The 23,125-nt window shown below is 39.6% G+C and overlaps 2 protein-coding genes across 2 annotated transcripts in view; both read left to right on the top strand.

Moving 5' to 3' along the window:
* The window catches only part of LOC110050939 (uncharacterized), a 49,680-nt gene that overhangs the window by 17,935 nt on the left and 8,620 nt on the right, over positions 1-23,125 (top strand). The window contains exons 23-52 of the mRNA XM_089291105.1: positions 59-142; positions 515-598; positions 734-817; positions 1,261-1,356; positions 1,704-1,838; positions 2,462-2,545; positions 2,714-2,821; positions 3,262-3,345; positions 3,880-3,972; positions 4,056-4,139; positions 5,601-5,735; positions 6,441-6,524; positions 6,638-6,730; positions 6,882-6,974; positions 7,710-7,802; positions 8,474-8,569; positions 10,002-10,094; positions 11,155-11,208; positions 11,711-11,794; positions 12,166-12,258; positions 12,712-12,795; positions 13,484-13,588; positions 14,156-14,218; positions 15,250-15,312; positions 15,683-15,775; positions 16,455-16,547; positions 17,038-17,121; positions 17,458-17,595; positions 18,501-18,668; positions 19,012-19,051. Coding sequence (XP_089147231.1) covers positions 59-142; positions 515-598; positions 734-817; positions 1,261-1,356; positions 1,704-1,838; positions 2,462-2,545; positions 2,714-2,821; positions 3,262-3,345; positions 3,880-3,972; positions 4,056-4,139; positions 5,601-5,735; positions 6,441-6,524; positions 6,638-6,730; positions 6,882-6,974; positions 7,710-7,802; positions 8,474-8,569; positions 10,002-10,094; positions 11,155-11,208; positions 11,711-11,794; positions 12,166-12,258; positions 12,712-12,795; positions 13,484-13,588; positions 14,156-14,218; positions 15,250-15,312; positions 15,683-15,775; positions 16,455-16,547; positions 17,038-17,121; positions 17,458-17,595; positions 18,501-18,668; positions 19,012-19,051 — 2,785 coding nt within the window. The remainder of the gene's footprint in view (positions 1-58; positions 143-514; positions 599-733; positions 818-1,260; positions 1,357-1,703; positions 1,839-2,461; positions 2,546-2,713; positions 2,822-3,261; positions 3,346-3,879; positions 3,973-4,055; positions 4,140-5,600; positions 5,736-6,440; positions 6,525-6,637; positions 6,731-6,881; positions 6,975-7,709; positions 7,803-8,473; positions 8,570-10,001; positions 10,095-11,154; positions 11,209-11,710; positions 11,795-12,165; positions 12,259-12,711; positions 12,796-13,483; positions 13,589-14,155; positions 14,219-15,249; positions 15,313-15,682; positions 15,776-16,454; positions 16,548-17,037; positions 17,122-17,457; positions 17,596-18,500; positions 18,669-19,011; positions 19,052-23,125) is intronic.
* Positions 19,069-22,684, top strand: LOC149110867 (XK-related protein 7-like). The gene has a single exon (XM_089291121.1). The coding sequence runs from the start codon at positions 20,884-20,886 to the stop codon at positions 21,994-21,996; it is 1,113 nt and encodes a 370-aa protein (XP_089147247.1). The 5' UTR covers positions 19,069-20,883; the 3' UTR covers positions 21,997-22,684.

The following is a 23,125-nucleotide window of genomic DNA, read 5'->3' as shown; positions in this document are numbered from 1 at the left end:
TTTCCTCATACAGAAATAACATGTGTTGATCTGATCTTTCTTGATCTTTTCATTTCAGAATGGAAGATTTCTTGTCTCAAAATAAAAAGTCGGAGGAGCATATTAGAAGAAAAGACGATGAAATCAACGAACTTGAAAACAGGTTTGTAGATCTAAGGTAAAGACAGACATTTTAGGCAATAGTCATACAACGAACTTGAAAACAGGTTTGTGTAAATCTTAAGGTAAAGATAGACATTTAGGTAATTGTAACACACGACCACATGGTTCCAAGTGCCATCCTATAACTCGACTCACATACTCTTTCACCTGCTTGTTAATGTGCTTGCTGATATCTAACGATTTTTCAAGCTTGTACGCATGTACGAAATAAATCTTCCTAAAACTTTGCGCCTCAGTCCACTTTTAACGAGAGACGAGGAGCAAAATCTTGCTCCATAATCAGGTTCTTTATTATCGACCCGCTTCTAATTTGGTTTCTTTTCCTTCAATTTTTTTTTTTTCAATCGGACAGAGTCGAGGAGACAGTCAAGCAGAAAAACAGGACAGACGAGAACCTCAGGAAAAAAGAAAAAGAATCCTACGAACTGAAAAACGGGTAAATATAGCAAAAGGTTTGTGTGTTGTGTTGTCCTCACCCACAGGTTGATTATTGCGAACAAGAAACTGCATAGAATGGACAAGAAAACGCCCATCCTTTTCTACCACAAAGAGCTAACTTTTTTTTTTACAGACTTGAAAAAGTCACCGACGAGAATGAAAGACTGGCTGAGGAGTTGAAATTCAAGGAACAAAAAGTACACTCTCTACAGAAAAGGTTTGTAAAATTAATAAGTTTTCTAACAAGGTGTTGGACTTCAACTGTGCCCCCGACAGTCATGTTTTTGAAGCCACCTTCAGCTGAATGATCTTATCACAGAACTAATTGAACAAACCGAGCTAAAGGAATTGATGTAGTTTAAGCAACAAAGGAACGGAACCGGAAAAGAACACGACGAAATAATGAGACGAACAGAGGGGACGAAACGAAGGTAGTGAAGGGAACGAACGAAGCGAATGAAACTAACAGATCGTACGGAGTGAACGAAACGGACGAACGAAGCGAGGGTAGCGCACGAAACTAAACAAGCGTAGGAAACGAAAGGAAGGAAATTAAACGAAAACAAAACGAAAGTAATCAGAAGACTTTGACGGAGAATCACTAAAATAAATAATAATAATAATAATAATATTGAAAGAAAGAAATATTGTCTTCTGCAGAGTGGAAGAATTAATGCTGTCACTGGATGAGAGCTCAGAGACTCTTAATAAGAACCTTAAGGAGAAGGAAAAGGAGAATAAAAATCTTGAGCGAAGGTAAAGTAAGGAAATGTTTGTTGCGTTGTTCAAAGCTAGACGGCGGGAATTGTCACTTTTCTGTCGGAAATCTAGGCAGAGCGAACGCGAAAATAGCAAGGCCTTTGATACTGCCAGCGTTTTTGAGAGCCTGCGAGCAGGTTCTCTTGGGCCCTGCGGCACTGGCGGCGAAGACTCGAGAAGGAGAAAAAAATAAAAAAATAAAATACATAAAAAATAATACAAGTTAGTTCTTTGGCAGGATTTGTACTTTTCGTTTGGGATAGCCGTACAGGTTTTTAAAGTTTGTTCATTGGTTTAGGATGGCTGTCAATCATGTCCTCTAACCTTTGATGAACATTTTTCAGGATTGAAGAACTCAATGAATCGCTTGACGAAAGAGAGAAAATCAAGCAAGTCGTAAAGGAAAGAGAAGAGAAGATTGAAACATTGAACAAGAGCTTTGATGAAAAAGACAAATTGTTGCAGGAACTGGAAAGCAGGTTTGTTGAACATAGAAACAGTGATGATGACTGATCTACGTATCATGTCTCCTAAGATACCAAAACAGAGATTGGTACGTCGGTCAGGAGAATACAGACTGAATCGATCGCTAAAAGGACTTGTCTGATATCAAAACAAATTCTCCGAACCATTACTATAAGAGGTGTTTGGAAACGAGTATAGTAAGGACAATTTAATAAGTTAACTTAAGGGTTGAAAAGAGGAATTGTAAGTGGTGTACCTTTGCCCGACCATTATACAGGCAAGCGAGAAGATGTTGAGTTACTTATAATGCAAGCAAATGTTTGAAAAACTAAAAAACATGCAAACCTTTTGCAGCTATACGATCCATCATCTTTACGATTTAGTAGAGGTTACCTTCAATGGCATACATTCGCTGAGAAAATAATCTTCTCACTGCTGTGGTTTCAATACCCGTTGTTGACAAGACCTAGTGGAATGATCAAGCTAGAAAAGTTTGATATCAAATTGGCTAGAATTAGCCATGGGAAATGTTGCAAAGTTATATTAGGAGAACAGAATTTTCTTTCAGAGACCTAGCACAGTCTTCCTTGCATTAGGAGATGCGTAGATATACGTGCTCTATTTTGTATTTATTTAGGTTGGAGGAATCGAAAGGGGAAAGAAAAAAGCTGGAACACGTGGTGAAACTAAAGGACAAGAAGATCGAAGCACTAGAGAGCAGGTAAATTGATTTCTCTTTTTTCTCTTGCAAAACTTAAACATTGCACCGTGTCTTAGCTCCGTGAGTAAAGGAGTCCTTTTTTCCCGGTTGCTGTTGTGTTGGCGGAATAACTGTTGTGTTGAGTTGGTGGAATAACTGTTGTGTTGTGTTCGTTGTCTTTTCACGCAGTCTTGCCGAGGTGGAAAACACCAGTACGGTACAAAAAGATGATCGAATCATGGAAATGAAGAGAAATGTGGAAGGAAAAGATAACAGAATTATTGAACTGGAGAGCAGGTACTGTGTAGAGAAGACGTGATTTCTACTCTAAACGCAGATTAAACGTGATTTCAAACTATCGTTGTCTCTAGACGTCAAGTTTGAACTTTTGGATATTTTTTGTCCACTCTCCGACTCACATTTGTTTAGCTCGTTTGATCTTGCGCTAGTGGTTGTGAACAAGAGTTACAGCAAACTTTATTCCGACTCTTAGTTTTAGTGTCTGTGTGACTCTCGCACTTGTTCCATAAGGCCTTTTTTTTATCTATAACGTTTATAATGGAGTCCCTCTCTTATGCCACTTTGCGAGGTTGCTAAAGCGCGTGCGTTTAGTGGGAGGTACCATGGTCTAATGATTAGCGCTCTCGACTCCGGATCAAGTGGTCCGGGGTTAAAGCCCTGTTATGACAAAAGCTCTATGTTCCGTGGTTATCATCTTATGTGTGTGTTTTTTGCAGGTTGGAGGATGCGTCGCTCGCCAACTGCAAACTCCAACAGAGTCTGAAAATCAAAGAGGAGAAGATTACAGAACTAGACACTAAGTATGCTTTGACTCCTTCATTTGTTACTTATGTTTATGGTCTGGAGTTAGTGAGAGCTAACAGATTGTGGCTCTCGTTAACAGTTTAATTTGTCTTTTTTGCCAGGCAGCGGGGCATTAATATCGCCAGTAATGCCCGTGGGCATTACGGGGAAATCCGTTCCTGCCGGACAATTAGCCAATCTAGCGCGCGTTATGTCTTGCCAAGCTGTAGCCATAAAGTAATTAAACGCTAACCCAAGTCAGTGCGAATTTCAGTAAAGAAGCACGTACTATGTTGGAATTTGTAAATGATGGTTTGAATTACGTGAAGAAAAATTCTGATATCAAGGAGACTTCTGGGAGAACGGCCGCTGTCGCTACCCAGCCTGGTTGAATCATACACTTGTCTAGGAGCTGTAAGCGTTTTGCGAAGGCCTGAAACCAGGCGAGGAACGAGCATATCTGAGCAGACCACGCGTGTTTTTCAAGCGCTATTACTGTTTTGAGTAGTGGTAGATTAAGTTGGCGTAATTTTTTTTTTTTTTTTTTGCAGGATTGAGGATATTGAAAGTCTTTCGTCCGAAAAGAACAGACTCAGCCAAAGTTTGGACCACAAAACGAAAAAGGTTTTAGATCTGGAAACGAAGTAAGATTGGTTCATAAAATTTATTCTTTCGTGACTGATATTGATTGCTTCAACATTTTAACGATGCTTTTTTGAACCAATAGGCTGGAGGAAATGTCAAATGACAACCAAAGATTGCAGTTCAGCATTGAACAGAAAAATGGAAAAATAAGAACGCTGGAAAACAAGTATGGTTGCAGAACTGGTGTAACATGTAACATAGGAAATAGAACATGTAACATGTAATAACTAAACATAACACGACTAAGTAAAGTCCAACCAGAGAAATAAAAGATTTGTCGATGATAGACTGCTAAATGGGACAGGATGTTTTCATGTAGTGAGTTTTAATAACCTTCCTTTACCTTTTTATTGCCGCTCCAAGTTGAAAATTAATAGTGAACGGTTCGCCGAAAACCTTGTGAAAATGGAATAAAAATCGCGCAAACAACTCCTGGCTTATTAATTTTTTGAGTAAATATTACTCTACGTTTACAGTTTTTGTTACTTTTGTCAACCATTATGTGACTGTTTTGATTTTTATGCTCGCCAAAAGGTTTGCGTCCTGTTTCAGCATAGTTAATAGAGGGGATGGTTAAGAAGCCCGCTAAACATCAAAGAAGCAAACAAACAGGCAAAGATTTATGTTGGAAGGTCCTTGACCCTGCACATCTTTTGTTTTATGCTCACTGACTATGCATGAATTATGTAATCGTAATGCTTCTATTGGTTAGTTGTATGAGCACACATAACCGCCTTTTGTATTTTGCCGCGTTTTGTTTAGGTCAATCCCCAAAATAGCCAACAAAAGCACGCAACAAACAACTTTGTCAGGTTTCCTAACCATTTCCCTCTATTAAGGTTACTTCAAACCTTCGCGGGGCTATATTGCTCGATTTTTTTTTGGTCAAGAATATTAATGTCCGCGAAGCACAAGTTTGCATACTGTGAACGCTAGGGGTTCTGTTATTTCATTGGCTCGCGGCTTTCAAGTTGACACATTCCTCTGTGAAGTCGTGATGTGTTTATAAATCTTTAGAAGGCGAAAACTCGCACTCGTTTTTCGAGAGAATCCCTTCTCTTTAAATGAATTAATATGGTATGTAGGTTTGACCGTTTTCCATGAAATTTGGTCAGAACATTCACTGATAGATATGGAACAAAAGCGTGTCGGCGAATTCCTTTATTTTAAATATTTTTCTCGTGGCGGCTTTTAACGTAACAGGTTACGTGAATTTTTCGATAGTCGAACTTGACAGATCTCTAAAAAGATAACTAATAGAAATAAAAGAAAATACTGACACGTTTTTGGAGATTAAGGCTTTGTGATTAACACTGCACAGTTATTTTGCATGAACGATCGCATTTGATACCTGATTAATTCGCTGAAACGTCAGTCGGTCATTTTGGAGTTGACGGCCTCTGCCGCCTTTGGAAAGCAAAATCCGAAACAAAACATAATTTTATCAAATTCTACATTTTATAACCTTTCTGTTGATATATAGTTTGTGGGGGGATTCCTTGAAAACAGAGCGCGTACGAATTTTTTCTGGAGGACTCCCGCGAAGGTTTGAAGTAACCTTAAATATGGTTTCAGTGAGATCACAATCACAGCTTTTTAAGCGATATTCTTTGCCTGTTTGTTTCAGAGTTCTGGAGCTTGAGGAGTCTTTGGGTTCCTCGCATCTCTTACAACAAAACATCAAGCAGAAAGACGAGAAGGTGTCTTCATTGAATCAGGTCATTCAGGAAAGAGAGGAGAAGCTTGCTGAATTGGAAAACAGGTCAGAGATATCGATTTTGATTCAGTTGCTTTTAATGGTTGGTTGCGATTTTGGGCGGAGCTTTTACCAAATAACAAGTGTAGTTCGTCTTGTGTGATCGTCTAGGTGAGGGTAGTTCTGAAAAGAACTGTTGTTGGTGATTGACGTTTCGACAACCTGAGCGGAATTCATCTTCAGAGTCAAGTGAATACTGTTTGCCAGTCGATGATGTTATAAGTCTGGTCCGTTGAAAGTGATTGGTCAGATTATTCGTGATTTTATTAGCTAAAAGACTCGTGCAAAGTTTGTCAGCAGTCATTGGTCGGTTCTAGTATGTTTCGATCCGTCTATTGTTAGTCAAGTTAAGTATCGTTGACGCTTAACATACGCCATTTTGTGATTGGATGATAAGTGATCTTGGTGTGCGAAGCTAGACTTGTCTAGCGCGTCCTGTTTAGATCAGCTTCGTATTTCTCCGCACAATATCTTTACGTTGTCAAGCAGACAAGTGGTGAGAATATACAGTTCAACCCCTATTAAATGGCCACCTTCGGGGAAATGGATAGTGGCCGCTTAAAGGGGGCTGGCCGCTTAATAGAGGTAAAAACAATAGAAAAGCCTTCATCGGGACTTTGATTACTGGTCACCTAACAGGGGTGGCCGTTTAATAGGTGGCCGCTTAATAGGGTTCGACTGTACTTAAATAGCGTTATTTTCCTTAATCAGGTTGGAAGATGCCCAGGCCCGCAATCACAAACTGACGCACAGTCTGAAGATAAAAGAGGAGAAAATAACATCTTTGGAAGAAAGGTTGGTATTAAAACTTCTTTGTTTTATTTTTTTGCGTCGAAACATTCATTAATTATTTTGAGAAAAGTGAAGACGTCCTGGAAATTTAGCAATTTCATTATTTTTTTCAATAGTGTGGAAACTTTAGATGAGCTACTGTCGGAGACCAAAAAGCTCAACCAAGCAGTCCAACTGAAAGATGAGAAGATCAAGGCACTTGAAAACAAGTAAGACCCACCCATCCACGTGCTGCCTCGTGTTCTTGACTTATATTGTGTCATTGGTCGTGTTTCTCTCTTGGGCTCGCCATTGCAGCATTCGGACTCAATTTATAAACCTAACACAGTTGACCTCCTTAGTTTATTTTTGTCTCCTTAGGTTGGTAGAATTTGAAGAATTGTCCTCTCGCAATACCAAGCTTTCAGAGTATGTCAAACAAAAAGATAACAAGATTGTTCGACTTCAAGAAAGGTAATTATGTTATGAGGTCATTAGACTCTTAGTCGCCGATGACGCCTAGAGTGCCTCCTTATAAGTACTGTTGCAAGAAGTTTGATAATTCAAATAAGCACACCCCGCCCCCTTACCTTCATGCCGATAAACTGTGGGAGTCTGGATTTCGTCACAAGACATTCATGTCGACCTCAAATGGCTTGGTTATCACAGACTAGAAAGATACTCGTTACTCAAATTTGCGAACCATTATCGAAAAAAATCTTAGTTCCACAAACGAATGGTTCTCTGTTTGTCCCATGATTAGGGAGTTTAAGTAGCGCGAGGACGACGTCGATTAAACGATGATTCTATATTTTAACTTCGAATCTCGCGGTACTTTAAGAACGTTTACATTGTTTGTCACTGTCAAACCTATTACGAAACTAAATCTGGGACACAGCGATAAATTTGGAATAAGAATTTAAAAAATTCGCCGTCGTGGTTCACGTTCTCCACACAACGCAGAATTTGGTCATTTCACGTTGTTGATTTGCAGAGGACGGCAAAGAAATGTACCCAGAATTATAACGCAAGTGTACAGCCATTGTTCCGCTCATTAAAAACCTTTTGTTTAGCGACTTTCCCGTTGCCATTGCCGTTGTGGTTTTCTTAAAAACTCCATACTTAACAGCAACAGGTGACGGCACCGAAACCTTTTCCATTGTTCTCTTACTGTTCTCAGTTCTCATTAGCGTTTATTTCACTTTGTAGGCTCGATGAAGTAGAGGATGCCGTGAATATCAACGACAAACTCAACCAAACGGTGAAGAACAAGGATGAGAAAATCGCCAGCCTGGAAACCAGGTCTTTACAATAGTGTGACTACAGACATATCGACGATTGCCTGTTAACTAGTGCATTTCTCATGTACAGAAAATACTGACGGAAAATTCTTCCCAACCTATCCCTTATAACTACAGGAGCAACTTATAACTACAGGAGGAACAGTAGCTTGTATACTAAATTTAGTTCCACTGTATCGTATCAGCAGTTTTTATGCTTCACATGTGAAAGAATACAATCCAAACATGTTTAGCTAGTTGTGCGTCATCGTTTCCTCTGCGCGTGCGTACTTGGGCTTGTTTGTTGTTAACGAGATTTTTAGTGGTGCTCGAATCACCGAGGATTTAAACGTGACAGGTACAGATAAGCGTGACAGTTGTGCATAACTGTCACGCTTAAACCTTTGAGAAGGGAGTTGACAAGCCTTCTTCGTATCTGTTATTTGCGTCACGAGCGACGCAAGGCATCCTCGCCTCAACCTTTTCTTAGATTTTGATTTCTCAAAGTAAACGTAGCGGATAATATTAAAAAAAAGAAAATTACTATTTCAGAAGTTTTCTGTGCATCACTACCGCTAGTTAGAAATATTTTTGCAAGTTGTTCGGCCTGTTCTCAAACTTAATTTCTTGTGGAAACACACCTATTTTACAGTCGCATTTGTTTATAGGTTTGTAACTTGTTTATGTTTACAGTATCGGCGAGCTGGAAAAACAGCTTGACAACAAAGACAAGGAACACCGAGAGATGAAACTTAAAGCTGACGAGCGAATTAGAATGCTGGAGAAGAAGTATGTGTTTCTATTTAAGAATAAAAAAGAAATGTCTCTGAAGTTTATAGCAGAGAATTAAACAAGGGTGGGAGAAGGATTGTCTCAAAAACAAACTGCAGTTATAAAGTGCCTACTGGACCAATTAATCTATAAGCAGGCAGATTTGTTAACGAGAATGAACAAGTTGTAAATAGTACCTCGAGAAGTTAGTTAGAGGATTTTTTTGTGTGTCTGTTTTAATCTTTACCGATCGAGTTCTTAATATCCTGACCAAGACATTACTAATACCTTGTGAAAACTAAAGCAAGACTAATCAATAATTACCTCGCCCGTAAATAGATCAATCAAATGCGTTGTCAAAAAATTATCCTATTAACATATTTGGTATTTGTTTTTCTTATCCCCAAAACAGAAATGTCGCTTTGATTTCTTAAAGCACATTGACTACCAGGGATTAATGACACACCTATTATTCAAAACAGTCATTCAAGATACAACGCTGAATATGTTAATGATTTTGGATTAACCTTATTAATGTATTAATTATTAACCATCATATCAACCAAGTATAATTTATGTCTTCTAATGGTAGATACTAAATAGTCTTATTAGTTTAAGAAACAAAACTAATGCTTTAATAATTGTTGTGTTTTTGATTGGTCATCACTTTTAACTGATTATGTGTGGAATTTATAAAGATAAGTAAAAGCTATTTGATTTTTTTTTGGAGATGTCACGGAACGTTTCATTACCCACTCACAAAATTGCACGTTCATGTGCGTACGCAGAAACTGACTCTTCATGTTGCTTAGCAACGTCTTTGATGCTGTCAATCACTCGTGAATTCGAATGTTCCACCAGAAATAGTACTTATTCCTCAGCCTTTGTTTAGTCACATAACGGTGTCGTAACTCTTATTTATGTCATTTTTAGGTGATTTTTATTTAGGAGGGCTCCACTGAAAACCGCCTTTGGCGAGTTGGATTCCCTCACTAAATATTATTATTATTATTATTATTATTATTATTATTATTATTATAACCGTTGAAGCTGTACTAGTCTTAATTCTACAAGACAACGGTAACTACTCAGTTAGTAGAGGTACAAATAACTTGGTTGCAAACAGTCCCATTGCTGTGTCTTACTTATTGATGATCATGTCGAGCGCCGAATGCGAGCGACGAAATGACAGTGCGATCTTTCCTATTGAAAAATGAATCTTGTGACGATCATTGAATGATGAATGAGACTGGTTGCAGTAAACATTTTAAAAATATCTGTTAATAACGTAAGATACGATATTTTAATTTAGATAAATAAACTAAAGTGATGAACACAATAGGGTTTAGCGCTTCTTGTGAACTGACGGCTTTCTTTTGAAGCGTTCAATGTGAACTTCTTGTGAGGTTCGCCAGTTTCGTGTTTGTGGACTGACTGAGTTTGTTTGCAGCTTGGACGAGCAAACCAGTTATAAAGTGCAGCGACAAAACAGCGTGAAAAGGAGAGAAGATAAAATTGTAGACTTGGAAAGGAGAAGAACGAAGTAAGTTCTACACTGCAGCTGAAAGTATATAGGCTCGGCTGATAACGCCACACTCGTTTGTGGACTGAAATTTTGCGCGCTCTTAAGCTGCTGTTTTAAAAATCTTTCTTAAATCCTTAACGCTTTTTGCTTCTTGCCTGTAAACCCAAGAAAACTAACTTTGGTAATGTATTAACGATATTTATTTGCTTATAGTTATTCTGAGAATAATAATTTGGCGTAATTACTCGATGGTAATTATTCTGATGGTAATTTATCCTGTTGGTAAATATGTGGTATGATTACAGCGTGGTAATTATTCTTTGGTAACTTGGCATAAATTTAACGATGGTAATTATTCTAGCTTTGGTAACTTGGTATAAATTTAACAATGGTAATTATTTTAACTTTGGAAATTTGGCATGAATAGCGGAATGGTAATTTTTGTAACCTCGGATAAATAATAAAATTAACCAGGCTAAATATCTGTAACTTTTCCTCTAAGTGGCTCCAGTGACCATTTGTGATATGTTCAAGATATGTTACTCGATATGTTACTAGAAAACTGAGTGATTTGTTACACACCATGATTGGGGGCCAGCGAGCGTCAAAAACTCCATTCAGTCTCATCCACCATTTCGTTGACAGCTTGATTTTGTAACAACTGCAGTAATGCCCGATACTCCAGCAGCGTTAGTCAGCACAGATTTTTTCCGACTTTGTTATTTTGCCTTCCACCCAAAGAGCTGAATGTCTGCCTAGTGCGTTTTAATGCCAGCTTTTTAAACAACAGCAAAGCAACGACGGTCTCGGTTATCGAACGGGTCGTTTTAGAGTGAAACTTACGGCAGACATCATGAAAATCCTAAGCGGGTAAGTAACTGGTACTTAGGTCTCTTATGAAGGTCACTGTGCTTGCGGTATTCGCATGCATTGTGCCCCTCCCCCACCTACATTTATTCGTATGCAACAAAATGTCGACGGAATGCTAGCGCGGGGGAGGAGACGGACGAGCTGTAGAAGCACACTTGTTTCGTTTTTACTAATCAGTTCTAATCACATGTTATCGTGATAAAAACAGGCTTGAAGAGTACGTGGAGGAAAGAGAAGGCAAGATCCATGACCTGCAATCCAAGTAAGTTTATAATTTTGTTAGAGCATTTGAAGGTTATAAAGGTTATTCTGATAATGCCCTACGACTGGAAAAAATACCAATTAACCCTTTTCCGCGGGGAAGAACATTTTAAGAATTGTTTTTCGTGTTTGGTGTTGTCACGGCGGATTATATTTTACAAGATAAAACTTAATCTGAGTGTATCCAGTAAGTGGAATTATGATGTTATATGGTCAGAAAAGCTTTTTAAGAGGTGAGTAAAACTCTCCTTGTATTGTGTGTGGCCCTCGATTGACTTTAAAATGTTTTTACTTTATGTTTTTGTTTCAAAAGCCAAAAGTTGAAATTGACCTATGTAAAATGATTGCTTTCTAACGAGATCTTTGCTCCCTAACAAGCAAAAAGGATTTTGGAACATTAGAGGTTTTATCTGCATGTACACAAATTATCCGCTAGGTTTCTTGTGGTCGTATGGCTTCAGCCGAAATTGACTTTTCGCATCATCAATCTTGTCCCTGTGTAGACTTGAAGGCACTGTGAACAGATACAGAAAGCTGGACATGACTGTTGGCGAAAAAGAGATGGTCATAGCTGAGCTGCAAGCAAAGTATGTGAGCTTGATAAGGCGGGTAGCGTTATGCTTCTATTTAGAGCACTTCTTCCATTAACGCCTTCCTCTCTTTGGAATTTCTTTGTTAAGGAAGCGCTTCAGTTCTTACTGAATAAGTGTCCCAGTTGTAATCAGCTCCCCATTTTCCGACAAGCGCACTTAAAATTGTTGCTCGCCTCGTTAGCTTGTTTCAAGAGTTACTTTTATCAATCAGCGACCTCTACATGTAATAAGGTCTATGGTTTGTATGCGTAGTTGGGCACCTAGAGTACACCTTGCCATCTCGTACACAGTTTCTCCGTATACGGACCTCTTAGCAGGTAAATAACATCTGGATATATTTGCATTGTTTTATTTCTTTTTGTCAGACTTATCGAGGCTCAGGAGACCACCCGTGAGATACGAAAACTCAACCAAATCATGAAGACAAAGGACGCTAGAATAGAAAACTTGGAGGCTAAGTAAGTCATCGCCTGGCATTTTCTCGCGCTAAGTTTCTTGGCTTATTGTGAGAGCCTGAAAATACAGAGTTCTCTCTTGCTATGCTTCGACAATCATGCGACATCCTCGTAAAAGATACTTCTGAGATTTGAACGGAAACTTTCCACGAATGTTCATCTAATGTTCGAATCCCAGACGTCTTTCGTGCGATGCAAGTGAATTAACGAAGAGATTATTTTGTTTTATAAGTTACTATCTTAAGAAGTGGACAATACAGAGAAAACTGTGGAAGTCCTTCAAACAGAACTAGCAGATTTGACATAGTCTGGCGAATGTTTTTTCTCTCCGTCTAGTATTCGGTCATTGCTTTTGATAATAAGTGTCATACATCTATTATATAATGTCTTTCTGTTGTTTCAAGACGTTGTAAGCATTCGTGGAGAGATAATTCTCTTGTTTTGTCTACTTTTCAGAATTGAGAGCGTGGAAAGTCAATTCACTAACCAGGACAGTGATCTTAAATTGAAAGAAGAGAAAATCGACACGCTTCAGAAGAGGTAACGCTTTTTCATTTGGCATCTTGTCTTGAGTACAACAAGCAATTTCCGAGTTGCTTTTTACCTCTGTTTCAAAACGAGTCCTGGTGCACAATCTTTCATACGGAAATGAATTTGATTTGCAAGACAATGAGCGTGCGAGGAAAGCTCATTGCAATATGAAAGGTTGTTCACCAAGACTCGTTTTGAAACGGAGGCATAAGCAACTCGGAAGTGGCCTGTTGATCAAGGTCGCCCGTCTTGTTCATTAGGAGTGTTTTGTCCGGGATATTTTTCGCTTTAAAACCACGGGCGGATTTAGGGAGGGGATGGTGGGGTGTGGCCTGGGTAGCTAACCACCCATAATAAAAAAAATGATTAAAAAAAAACATGAAAAAGATTGTGAATATTATGGCAGAAATAAAAGCGAACACTCTTGACAGGTACCTCATAAGAATTCCCACTCTTTGGCATGGCTAGTATTTCTGGTGTGGCAGTTTTAAATTAGGTCCCAATTCTCCAATTGGAACATTGTGCAGGCATGCTCCATTGATTCTGCAAACCTAAGGTAACAGCCACTCCCCTCCGGCTAAAAACCTTGGATTCACCTCTGAAAACGTCCATAAGGCCTGGTCATTCTATACATTTTTTTTTCAGTGCAAGTGGCTTTCAGTAACAGTTGTTAACGAATGGTTTATTTCTCTGTCAGGTTGGACGAGACTCTCAATTTAAATAACAAACTCGATCAGTCCGTACGTAAGAAAGAGGAGAATATCCGTACGCTGGAGAAAACACTTCAGGCAAACGAACAAAGGTACGAAATGGCTAAGTGACTTCTCGCAGATTTTCTTATCATACTAACGGACGCGAAGATTTGGAGTTTGAAGTTTAACACTGCGTCTGAATAGCGGACCATGCCTTATCTTAAGGTGCTGTAAAACCTGGCAACGTTTCATGGGATTTGGTTCGTAAATAGTAGGCTATTCCCGTGTTGCCTTTTGCTTCTCTGTCGCAACGAGTTCGTGCGAAATCATTCATTTGAAAATGAGTTTCTTCTATAGGTTCAGTTTCATGCAAATCAAATTAGTCCTCGTTTGAAAGATTTTACACGAGGACTCGTTTTGTATCAGAGGCTCAAGGTATCCGGGAAATGACATATTTGTTGTACTGTTGCGACAGCCATAAAACAACGCCAAACATTATTACAGCGTTCCACTTCGTACACTACTTGCTGAAACGAAAACACCGCAACTCATTTATGTTAGAGTGTGGTTCACTAGAGAATTTTCATTCAAGTAGCGAGATGAATGAGGTTGATCACGATATTTGTAGCAAATGTAGCTGCTGAACATGTTAAAACGTCCTCTGTACTGTATTTCAGGGAAGAGGAACTGGAGCAATTGCTTGAAACAAAAACTGCAAAAGTGTTGGAATACAAGAACAGGTAACGAGACGTGTTCATCCAGTACTTCTCAACTGTGTGGTCAGAACACGTAATTTCTTGCTACAGTGCAAGAGCTGTTTCAAGCAAACCAATGAGGAGGATAGAGAAAATCTTGTACTGTGTTGAATTCGTAAAACTAACATTCTGGAGTAACGTTTGAAGGTCGGCACACACCAGGGGACATGCTGCGGGCACCTGAAGCGGAGCAAGCCCCTTCCTGTACACGCCACATAGGACGCATGCTGCAGGGACAGTACGCCAGCTTGTGCACACCAAGCGGATATTGGTTCATTTCTATGTTGTAGTGGGATCACTTTAAAAGAGCAGTGCACACGATGCGACATTGAAACTTGAGGGCATTCCACTGCTTCCTGACGCGCGAAATCAAACCTCCTGAATTACATGCAACATGTTGCGGGGACAAAATCGTGTCCCGGAACGGAACTTTTTCGAAAAAATAGACATGTGACACAACAAAACCTCGCTGCAGCATGTTCCCGCAACATTTTCCCTAGTGTGTGCCGACTTTAAATCGTACTCAGCCGCTTAATTACCAGGCCTGTAGCTGTCCAAACACCGTTTCACATCTCTTGAAACAATAGAAGCCACAGGTTACCAGAACCAATGAAAATACAGGTCTGGAAGAGGTGCTGGACTAGGACAATTACCACCAGGACTAACTATCAGTTTACCCTGTGAGGTAGTTGTGTGTGCAAGTAGCGATGTGTTACGTTTTGCTGGCCTTCGCACTTGGTTCAAAATCACGTGCAATGTCCTCGAGCCAGTAAAAAAGAAGCACATGTTTACTCACTCAATCAGGTTCAAGTACAAAACCAGTCGTTGTGTGGGTCACCTGCTCTATTTCCGCGTTTTCTTGTCGATTACGTGTCGATGTCTGATTGGTCTATTACACTTTTCTCCTCGGTCGTGGTTGGTTTTGCTCTGCTACACTCATAGGAAGAGCGCTGTTTGCTTGTAAGCGCAGTTGCTGTTGCTTATCTACACGGTCCTAATTTACCTTTGTTATTTAGAGTAAAAGAACTAGAAACTGACGTGGACAACAAAGATGACAAGCTTATAGAACTTCAAAAACGGTGAGAATGGAGAATTGAATTACAGAAACAGTTCTTTCCCGGCAGTAACCACCTCAGTACCATTGCAGAATTTCTTCAATTTCTTCTTCCAATCTTTCCGTCCCCATATTGGAAACAGTACTGGTCATTTGAGCCATATGATGTTTAGTTCTTTCCATTTGAAGATTTGGGCCATTTCAGGAATTTGACTGACAATCCGACTCGGGGATTCCCTTCTCCAAACCCTCTTTCCTTCTGACTGGCAAGCTCATAAATTAGATTAAAAGTCCTCTCTGTAACCAGTTATTTATATTTTAGCGGCGTTGTTCCCGAGAAGCCGTGAACTTGAAGTTGGTTGTCATGTTCAAGTGTCGTTTCTCTTTCGTCTTAGGTTGGACAACCTCAGAAATGCAGCTTCAGCCGACACTAAGCTTTCTTCAGCGCTGAAAGAAAAGGACATCAAGATTGCAGAAATGGAAGCGAGGTACTGGAAACTACAATCGTAAATCATTCAAATCGGCCTTCCATTCTTACATCTGGTTTGGTGGAGAGTCGCACAAATGTTAGGAAAACCTGCAAAAACCACAAGTGCTGTAATTATTTCTAGAATGTTGTTTGGCAAGCAATAATTTTGATCTTGCAGATTCTTATCTCGTTTCTGCAAATCACAAAGGATTGGAGCTATTTAACAATTAGACCCTTCGCCCGCAAGGGCTACGGGTCAATAGCCCATGAGGCGAAGCCGAATGGGCTATTGAACCGTGGCCCTTGAGGGCGAAGGGTCCAATTGTTTTAGTACCACCCAACTAGTCAGACAGAAAAGACAATAATAAAGTTAGCAAATGCAAGTTGAAGAAATATTTATTTGGGAAAAGCGTCACGCTCGATTGCGCCAATTTCGCTACTCGAGGACTATTACTAATAGACCTCTAGTAGCGTAGCCAATTAAAATGCAGGATTTGCATTAGTCCACTAGTTGGGTGATACTAAAAATAATTAGCCCATGTTTGTCATGGTTTCAGTTTAGTCTCGTTCCAATTCTAAATTCGCGAGAACTCCGCGATAACGTGGTTTCTTGATTTTTAAAAAGAAAAATTTGGAAATGGAAAGGGGTATTTTGTATGTTGATATCAGGTGTGTCCTGTTGTTAATCCATTACCTAGGGTAAAGGAATTGTCAACTACCTTTGGACAAGTTGATAAGCTGGAAAAGGTCAAGAAGGAAATGGAACAGACTGTGTTAAGTCTGGAGACAAAGTAATGTCAAGTTGTGAAATGTTTGTTGTTTTTTACTTCTTACTACATGTTATGCGTTGAACAGCAACATACTGTAATTACAAGATAATTAGGTTTTATCAACTGGGTTGATAAAGTGAATTGGCCACCGTAAAGAGATTCGGTGGCCAATTCACATTATCAACCCAGTTGATAAAACCAAACTATCTTGTTCTACTCCCCAACGACGCAGCACCACAGTTTCTTTAGAAGCCTACCCCCTCTATTCATTTACTGTAGCTACAACCAAACTTGTTAACACCAGAGGAAACCCCGAGATAACAGCGTAAAAATGCCGTGACTTTTACTTATCAAAGTCACTCTTTCGTTAAGAAATGGGAAATATTTACCGTGACTGCACAAACGTGTCAACAGAAATAATGATCGATAATGCGTTTTTGCTTGATTTGACGATCGCACTGGTGGATTGCAAAATTACATGCACTTAGTAATTCTACTCCATTGTTTGTAGGTTGGAAGAAAGTGAAAGCCAGAATAGAAGACTAAACCATAATCTGAAACAGAAAGAAACGAAGATAGAAGGTTTGGAAAAACGGTAATGGCGGCTTGCAACAGTTTGGTTAGGTTTGATCGCTGATATATGAGTTATTAAAGAAACAGTCATGTAAACTATGGGGAGATTAGGCTGTAAATAAAGGCCAGAATAAATATTTGAGGCTTTAGCAGTATTGGAGTTTTATTACCAGTTGCACTATCTGCGCTAATGTAATTTTGTCAGCTCTTGAAAACTTGACGCGCTTATTTACCAAGTACATCTCGCTATAGAAATCATGCAATTAAAACTACAAACCGTTGTATTGAAATGTGGTGGGTTGCTGAGTGTGTTTTTGGACAAAATTAATGTATTCCATGGATGTATTTGTCTGATCAGGGTGGCAGAAATGGAAGTGAGTCGAGAAGACAACAGTCAGTCACTCAGTATGGCTCTGAAGCAGAAAGATAGCAAGATAGGTCTGTTAACACAGAACCTACAGCAGCAGGAGACTGAGAAAATGGCCTTGGAAGCTAAGTAAGTCTGCATTTTAGATCACAGTGCTTACAGTTAATCTCGTACACTATTAACTGTTTTATTTACACCATATTAGTTACAGTTCTCTCGTATCTAACTTAACCTATTTCATGTACTGTATTGTAACTAACTTAACCTATTTCATTGTACGCTTATAGTCGTACGCCCCTAGAGTACTTTTGGGAGGAGTAAGGTTTCGTAACTAATAACAATAGTTTTTTATTCTGTATTTAACTAAAACTTAATCAACGAAGACAGAAAGGTGAATAGCCTGGTTATGCATCTTACTAGTGTAGATGAAGTATTTCAGAAATAGTACTGTGTAATTAAATTTCTTTAATATCTCTTATTCATAGGGGTCAGATATGATACCAAATATAGTTTCTCTTCAATTGTTGACATGAATTCTGACTTTTTTCCCCTCTTTTTCATTTACTTAAAAAATAAAGAAAATGAAGTTTCACTTGCTAGTGTCGCTAAACGAGTCAATTACGTTTACAAAAGTCTTACAAATTGACAGTTAATAAAGGTATGATCAATCGAGTCTTTCTCACCACAGTAGAGGCATTCATCGTCCCCTTTAACACCATATCGAGAAAACTCCTTTTTGGCAACTATAATTCTATGGATTAATTTAAAGTGTAATTCCTCCAATTTTGTCTCCTTGCAGTAGTTTTTTTTTTTCCAGGCATTCGTAGTGAAAACGCCAGTCACCAATAACGGTTCTTTTCAGAACTTCTCTAACCCAGAAGATCACACTAAACGAACTATTGGATAATTCAGTTGAATATTCGTAAATACTAATGGGTAGCTTACTACTTAAATAACCTTCATGCCTTTCTCTATAATCTTTTATTTCATACGTGGTTCTTTAACGCTTCCTTCGAACGCATTTCTTTCTACAGATTAGAAGAAGTTACAGCCCAGGCTAATACGTTCTCTCGGCTGATCGAGCAGAGGGAGAAACAGGTACGAGGCCTGAAAACGAGGCTGGAGGAAGCTGTCCATCAAAATAACAAGATGACGCACGCGGCCGAGCTGAAGGATGACAAAATACAGACACTAGAGAAAAGGTTTGGATTTAACTATATTCGAGAGTTATCAAATTGGCGTCCGCCCCCACCCCCTTCCCGAATAACCTAAGGGGACGCAGTAGCAGCAAAGGTTCGTTAAAGGACTCTGTAGATTTTCCGGAGCTTCGTGAGATTACCCGAAGATTTTCAGAGCCTTGTTGTCCAATCAAAGTATAGCGCAAGTGCCTCGATTGCGAGGAACAGGTTTCTGTACTTTACTTGCTTCAACGGCTGGTTCCGTCGTCGCCCATGAAGCGGAATTCATACAAAATTTTGTAGACATAAGAAGAGCCAGGCTTTGTCCAACATTTTAGTTTTCTTTTTCTCTTTGTTTTATTTGCAGACTGGAAGCTTCGTCTAAAGAGCAGCAAAAACTTACAGAGGTAAGAACAAAATCTCAACCACCCTCAGCAAAACCCCCGAGAGAACGCTAAACCTACTGCTTGGCTTGTTGTTTAGAGATGCTTTTAAAAGCTCAATTTATACGAAATCTGGCGCTTCCAAATGTAGGTACGCCGACCGATAGTTCTAGGCACGGTTTGCTTTAAATATGTTTGATTGTTTTCAACTGCACTCCTGATTATTTCAGCGAAAAAACTATCTAATGATTCTTGGTACAAATTAGCTCATCTAAATCTGAAATGTGGGCGAGATGTTTTATTTTTATGGACGGGCGCTTTTAAAGGTATTGAAAAGGTTTTTGCTTTTGATAGATCATTCATTCATCCTGCAACAGACAAGTGCATACACGTTTTCAGCCGGCGTAACTTCTGCGTATCAGAGCTTGTGCAAGCAGCCTTACCGTAGCCAGCCAGCCAACAAACGTTTGAAAGTCATAATTAGAAAAATCAAAGTGCCCTTGAGCCCCCAATCCCGCTAAAGTACTAGAATCAAGTTGTAATACTTTTGTACTGACAAGAGCCGGATCTAACAATTGATAACTAATGAAGGTGACCTTCATTAATAGGTCACTAGGTAAACTGACTAGGTCAATACTGACTTTCGCGGGAAAAAATTAAAAACCCAGCGCTTGTCAAAAATTATATTTTTTCACCAGAAATTTAACTCGGAACATATACATATTTATATTCGTTTGAATCGTCGATGAAATGACCTTTTCCGGATATTTTTTCCTTCGGGGTCAACAAAAACCTCCGATTACAAAATCACGCCGAACCCACAGGTTGCAAAAAAATCTCTTGAAAACCCACACTTCGAAACGATATATCACTTAAGCGTTAATAGCTACCACACATCGGCAGGAGGTAAATCTATTCCTTAACAATCCAGCTTTATCGTGTTAAAATTTCAGCGAAATCGAACAAAACCAGAATTAATTAGAATATTTTTTGTGACCTCACTTCCCAGACTTGACCTAACATAGGAAGCCACGGTCGCCCATAGCAACCGAAAAACACGAACATAACAAAGCCGACGTTTCGGCCAAAGAACTCCAGAATTATCGCCTGAGAGCTTAAACTTGAATGGGAACATCTTTTTCGAACTTTTTCAACTGATTTAGACGAAAGACTGGCCTCGGCGGGCTGCAAAAAAGACCAAGAGAAAAAACAGAACAGGAGAGCATAACAAGCCGATAATATTTCACCGCGTGGCTTTTGGCACGAAAACGAAAATACAGCTTACTTCTGGATAAATTCAGCCTTAAAAGCCAGCAACTGGTCCCAAATTACTTTCTGTATCCTTACAAATGTCCTGACTTCCATCTCCGAAAGATTTTGCCCCAATTTTGAGCAAATAACCATTTCGCCGACGGCGACCGCCATTACGGTGGCTTACATACTAAATTAGCTGACTTGACAAAATTCTCCCGAGGGGGGGATATGACGAAAAGAGCTGAAAAAAATGGCCTGTAATTGGCTAATGATGAGATCATCCCACTGTCCAAATTTGGTGAGAATCGAAAGTAACGCCAATTTTCTGTCACGTTTTCAATCTACGGTCGGGATAGAGGTTAGTGTTCGTATCTTCATGCCCATACATATCCCGAAGAAAGTTCCAAATTAAGACCATTACGTCATGGGAGACAACGGCTACGACTGATGGTGCAATAATAGAGTTTGTGTTGATCAAATGATGTGATGTCTACAGTAAGAAATGTGCCTTCTGATTACAACATGTTTACAATTTTATTTGGCAAGAACAACCTGTGCTCTCTGACCTAGAACTATTGTCTGAAGGCGTGTGTTACTCCGACATGTCATTTGAACTCACTCTGAGGGAATTGTATCGCATTCATTGGTACGACGTTGTCTTCTTTCTTTTGGGAGCCCTTCTGAGCTTTGCCGATCCAGTTACCGATATACTCACACTGGTGGTATTCTACAGGGAAGATCACAAGACATGGTTTGGTGTGGGGCTGGCGTTTGTTGTCTTGCCCTGTTTTGTGTTCCCGTTCGTCCACTACTTTTCAACTTTGAGTGCTTCTCAGAGAGATAAAAATGATCCTCTGACCATTACATTTCAGCCTCGCCGCGCGTGGAGAGCTTTCGTCTTCGGTTTCAATCCTTTCTCTGCTGCGTTGGTGAGACTACGAGCTTTTTACTTGTGCATGAAGCATTTTAGAACCCTCTGGAGTCAGTCACATGATAAAACGAAGGCTGTACGTCGCCCGTCTGTTGCCAGCGTCGAAAGTGCCGATGGTGTACTGCTCTACAGCAAGCTAGCTCCGCTGCTTGAAGCACTTCTTGAGTCAGCCCCTCAGGCCATAATTCAGCTCTATGCCATGAATGTTCAAGAAGAACCTGTAAACATTATTCAAATGATTTCGTTACCTGTATCTTTCCTAACTTTAGCTTGGACGTTCACAACTGCGGATGGGCTTCTTCATGATGATGAAATTGGCGTCCTGGATGTGAAAAACAAACTCCTTCTCTTTGTTGCTCACTTGTTCCTTCTGAGCAGCCGACTGTTTGCCATTGCTTACTTTATAGTCAGCTACAGTTGGTGGATTATCAGCGTTTTAATGTTTCATTGTACTGTTATGGCGGTAGTTGATGTAATACTATTGTTACACCAAGGAAAGAAAATAACAGCCGAGGTGGTCATAGTAATTGTTTTTCTTTCCTTGCTCAATTGGGTAAGAGATGATATGACGATATATTCGTACTTTGATGAGGGACAGGACGATAAAAACCGCAAACAAGGGAAGAGAATGCAAGTGCTTTCTAATGTTCTCTTTGCGGCAGAAAACTTGGTTATGATATCGCTTTTCTATTTCAGCTCGCAACACTCTAACACCTGGTGTGCGTTACCAGTCACGATTGGCGTGTGTTTGTCGAGTTATATTGGTGTCTTGTGGAGTCTCTAGGTGAAGAATTGATCACCTCTCCTACCTTAAGTTCTCCGCCAATAACATTTGCTGACTTTGAATCATCAGTTTGAGACAAAATACATGCCTTATCTGATATCTACTAGCTGTTCTGCTTTGAATGATGAAAGATTGATCATTAAGCAAAAGTACAGCACCAGTAGACAATGTAGCAACCAACAACAACAACAACAACAACAACAACAACAACAACAACAACAACAACACACTGTGTCACCGAAATAGAAGAACTCTTAGTTCCAAAAAAAAAAAGATAATTAAAATAGAAAATTAGAAGTATTTTATTCTCAGATTGAAAACATATTACTAAGCATTGTAAATAGGTCCGGATCGAGCGGTACGGGGTCAAGCCTGGACCGCAGTTATGAAGTTGTGTCCTTGGACAGGCCAGCGCCGTTTTCAACGTAGGAGGACTTGCAAAGTGTTGGGCAACCGGACAACCTGGAAGTTACTTGGGATGGAATAGTACCCCATCCAGGGTGGATACCGATGGTCCCGTCACTGCCAACCTGATAAGCCATCTAGGCTTGCGAAAAAATGTAGGAGTTGATGTTTTCAGTTTTACTCAGTGGGTGTTGCAAAGATAAACTTAGAATTGATAATTAGTTTGAGAAGTGTAACACTGCCTTAAAAGTAATAAAATGAATTTTTCAACTGCTTCGAGAAACGTTCGCCGTTGTAATGTTGTAAATTCTCCCATATCACAAGTAACCCGTCGCGCATCAAAACATTATTTGTGTTGTTGTTAATGGTTGACTGACTCTTCTACTATGAAATTTGCATTCGAGCAAAACAAGAAGACGTGCGCATTGGATGGTTTTTCCGGTTTCAAGCGTATGATTCGCCTCAGGGAAGATAGAGGCCCGGTCCACAATACGCCCGAGGAATTTGAAAACGGAGTTTTATTTCCTCTGCTAGGCCTGCCGTTTACCCTAATCTGTCGCGAAAACGGAACTTTTCGAAAACGCTCTTCAAACCGGGGGAATTTGGAAACGGCGGTGTTTTGTTTTCGTGTGGACTGACAACATTTCAAAGATGGAGCTTTTCGAAAACGATGACGACGCGATGGTCACGCGATTTCTTTGACCGTGTTTTCTTCAAACACAAA

This window comes from Orbicella faveolata, unplaced genomic scaffold (genome assembly GCF_042242905.1).
Source record: "Orbicella faveolata isolate gen_17 unplaced genomic scaffold, um_ofav_v1 contig_24, whole genome shotgun sequence".
Taxonomy (NCBI): Eukaryota; Metazoa; Cnidaria; class Anthozoa; order Scleractinia; family Merulinidae; genus Orbicella; species Orbicella faveolata.
This window is presented reverse-complemented; position numbering and strand designations above follow the sequence as displayed.